This window comes from Ammodytes marinus, assembly GCF_949987685.1.
Source record: "Ammodytes marinus genome assembly, chromosome: 4".
Taxonomy (NCBI): domain Eukaryota; kingdom Metazoa; phylum Chordata; class Actinopteri; order Uranoscopiformes; family Ammodytidae; genus Ammodytes; species Ammodytes marinus.
This window is the reverse complement of record NC_137233.1, coordinates 18,966,880-18,970,282: the sequence shown is the minus strand read 5'-3', so window position 1 is coordinate 18,970,282 and position 3,403 is coordinate 18,966,880. Positions and strand designations below refer to the sequence as shown.

The window sequence follows — 3,403 nt, the reverse complement described above, 5'->3', positions numbered from 1 at the left end:
CTGAAACACGGCCGAACTCCACTCTGTCCATGTATGTCCTTGTTCCCTCCCCTTTTAGATCTACAGTTTAAAGGATGGGTGTAACCAAAATGTGGGGAAGGGCAGGCCCCATTCACTGCACAAACACATGTTGTTCTGATCAGAGCTCAAACTAGTTTTGGTTCTAGGGAAAAGAAACTCATACATTCTCTGACACAGAGAGGTGAAATGGCACAGAAAGGATCACAGCTGGACCGGGAAACCTTTTCTTGTTCGATATGTCTGGATCTCTTGAGGGATCCGGTGACTGTTCCCTGTGGACACAGCTACTGTATGAACTGTATCAAAGGTTTCTGGGACGAAAAGGATGAAAAGAAAATCTACAGCTGCCCTCAGTGTAGGCAGGCCTTCACACCGAGGCCTGTCCTGGGGAAAAACACCTTGTTAGCAGCTTTAGTGAAGGAGCTGAAGGAGACTGGACTACAAGCTTCTGCTGCAGCTGCTGCTGATCATCCCTGCTATGCTGGACCAGAAGATGTGGCCTGTGACATCTGCACTGGGAGAAAACTGAAAGCCCTCAAGTCCTGTCAGGTATGTCTGGTCTCCTACTGTAAGAAACACCTCCAGCCTCACTACGATGTAGCTCAATTAAAGAAACACAAGCTGGTTGAGCCCTCCAAGAATCTCCAGGAGAACATGTGCTCTCGTCACGATGAGGTGATAAAGATTTTCTGCCGTACTGATCAGCAGAGTATCTGCATGCTCTGTTTAATGGATGAACACAAAGGCCACGACACAGTGTCGGCTGCGGCAGAACGGACCGAGAGGCAGAGAGAACTTGAGGTGAGTCGACAAGACATCCAGCAGAGAATCCAGGACAGAGAAAAAGATATGAAGGGCCTTCAACAGGAGGTGGAGGCTATCAATGGCTCTGCTGATAAAGCAGCGGAGCACAGTGAGAAGACCTTCGCCGAGCTGATCCGTCTCATCCAGAAAAGAAGCTCTGATGTGGAGCAGCAGGTCAGATCTAAGCAGGAAACTGAAGTGAGTCGAGTAAAAGATCTTCAGGAGAAACTGGAGCAGGAGATCAACGAGCTGAGGAGGAAAGACTCTGAGCTTAATACGATCTCAACCACAGAGGATCACAACCAGTTTCTACAAAACTACCGCTCACTGTCAGCACCCAGTGAATCTACACCCAGCATCAACATCCGTCCTGTCAGATACTTTGAGGACGTTGAAGCGGCTGTGTCTAAAGCCAGAGATAAACTACAGGAGGTCCTGAAAGAGGCATGGCCAAACATGACAGGGACACAAGTCGATGTTTTACTGTCACAATCAGAGCCCAAGACCAGAGCCGACTTCTTGAGATATTCACGTGAAATCACACTCGATCCAAAAACAGCACAGATATATCTGTTATTATCTAAGGGGAACAAAAAAGCTAAAGCAACTGAAGAAGAACAGTCATATTCTAATCACCCAGCAAGATTCACTGGATGGGCTCAGGTCCTGAGTAAAGAGGGCCTGACCGGACGTGGTTACTGGGAGGTGAGGTTGAAAGGGACAGGAGTTGATGTAGCAGTCGCATACAAGAATATCAGCAGAGCAGGGAAGTTGAATGAATGTGCATTTGGACGAAATGATAAATCCTGGGCATTATATTGTCACGAAGACTGTTTTAAGTTTTGGTTCAACAATATTCAAGCCTCTGTCTCAGGTCCTCACTCCTCCAGAATAGGAGTTTACCTGGATCACAGTGCAGGTATTCTGTCCTTCTACAGTATTTCTCAAACAATGACCCTCCTCTACAGAGTCCAGACCACATTCACTCGACCTCTCCATGCTGGATTTTGGTGTCATTATACTGGAGACAATGCTGAATTTATCAAACTCAAATAGACAGAAGCCTTTCAAGGGTTAGTAGGTGAAACAATGTGGTTTCATCCTTAGACTTGGTGCAGTAGCGAATTGGGAGTCTTACACAAGGAGACCAGGAGCAAGTTTGAAGTAGAAATTCCAGGCATTATTCAAGCAAACAAAACCGGGGGACATTTCTGCAAGAATTCCCAAATTGTACATTCAGTTTCAAGTCTTTTATACATCTTCCACTAACGTTATACTCCATTCACTCCATCATTTATTCTCTGTTCACTGGTGAGTAAGCTTGTCAGGCGGATTTTTGGCTGGGGCTCATTTGGGTGTGAAAGGTCATTTGACATGGCTAGGCTTGTTTACTTCACGTGTCTATTTACTTTTCCACGTAACTGTAGCAACATCAACTGCCAGCACCAGGGGCCTATTGCATAAAAGTAGTATTAAGATATCCAGGATGATTGATAAAGCCAGCATTGACAAAGTCTAGCCTGGGCATTTTGGATTAGTCAGTTGCATAAACGCCAATCCAGGATGTAAAGGGGCCGCTTTGTCAAGCCAGGTGTAAGTCATTCTGTTAAGAGCCAGCCCACAGCTTTCAGAAGTAGACCCAGAGATCGAACACAGATTTACTGATGTAAAAATGTAAAAGACGGCCCATTTTCCCACAATGCCTTGCTAGTTTAAACCGTAAGTCAGGGGGCAGTTCATTGTATACAGGGGATGTCATCTCTGCCAACTAATCTTGATGTCCCTGCATTGTTTTATGATAAAATAGTTGACAGTGAGCAGTCTGCAGGTGCATTTAAAAAATAGAATATCATGGAAAGTCCATTCAAAAAGTTAAACTTTCATTACACAAAGTGAAATATGTCAGGCCTTCTTTTTGGATGATTGATTGATCATGGAATAAGTATCTCAAAATATTAGAATATTGCATACAACCAATCAGAAATGTCGACCTTCTGAAAAGTATGTTTATTCTAGATTAATTTCACTTAATGTGTAATGAATCTAGAACATATTTAAGTTTCACTTTTTGAATTAAATTACAGAAAAAAGGAAACTTTCATTGATATTTAATTTTGTTTTAGATGCACCTCGATATAGTTATAAGTACAAAGTGAATTTATTTGACCCACATTTGCAACGTCATCTACCATCGATAATCAATTGTATAAATATAGCCCGCAATATGAACAGACTATCACATAAATTATTATAATTTATATAATTTCATCTTAATGTAATTATAATTAAGTTAATTATAAATGGTTCAGGTTAAATAATAAAAAAATAACTATTTAACTAAATGACAATGCAGTCTTTTATATGGTACTTTAAAACAGGTTATTGAAACTTAAGCATTACACAGAAGATCATGGAATAACTGTTAAACACCTTCAGATCGGAGTGACAGCTGACTGAGCCAGTCAGGCAACAGAATAAGTTTATCTCCAGGGTAATTTATGTCCCTCCGCTTTTATGCAACCGGATCATGGCTAACGCAAGCCAGGATAACCGAAAAATCCTAGGTTAATCCCTTATC

General features: G+C 42.2%; 1 protein-coding gene across 1 annotated transcript; it reads left to right on the top strand.

Annotated features, from left to right (window-relative positions):
* Nucleotides 1–207: 207 nt before the first annotated feature.
* On the top strand, nt 208–2,610 carry LOC307249868 (tripartite motif-containing protein 16-like; the record flags this gene model as incomplete). The annotated part of the gene is made up of 1 exon (XM_080026755.1): nt 208–2,610. The coding sequence occupies one exon, from the start codon at nt 208–210 to the stop codon at nt 1,879–1,881; it is 1,674 nt and encodes a 557-aa protein (XP_079882881.1). The 3' UTR covers nt 1,882–2,610.
* Between the last annotated feature and the right edge of the window lie 793 nt (nt 2,611–3,403).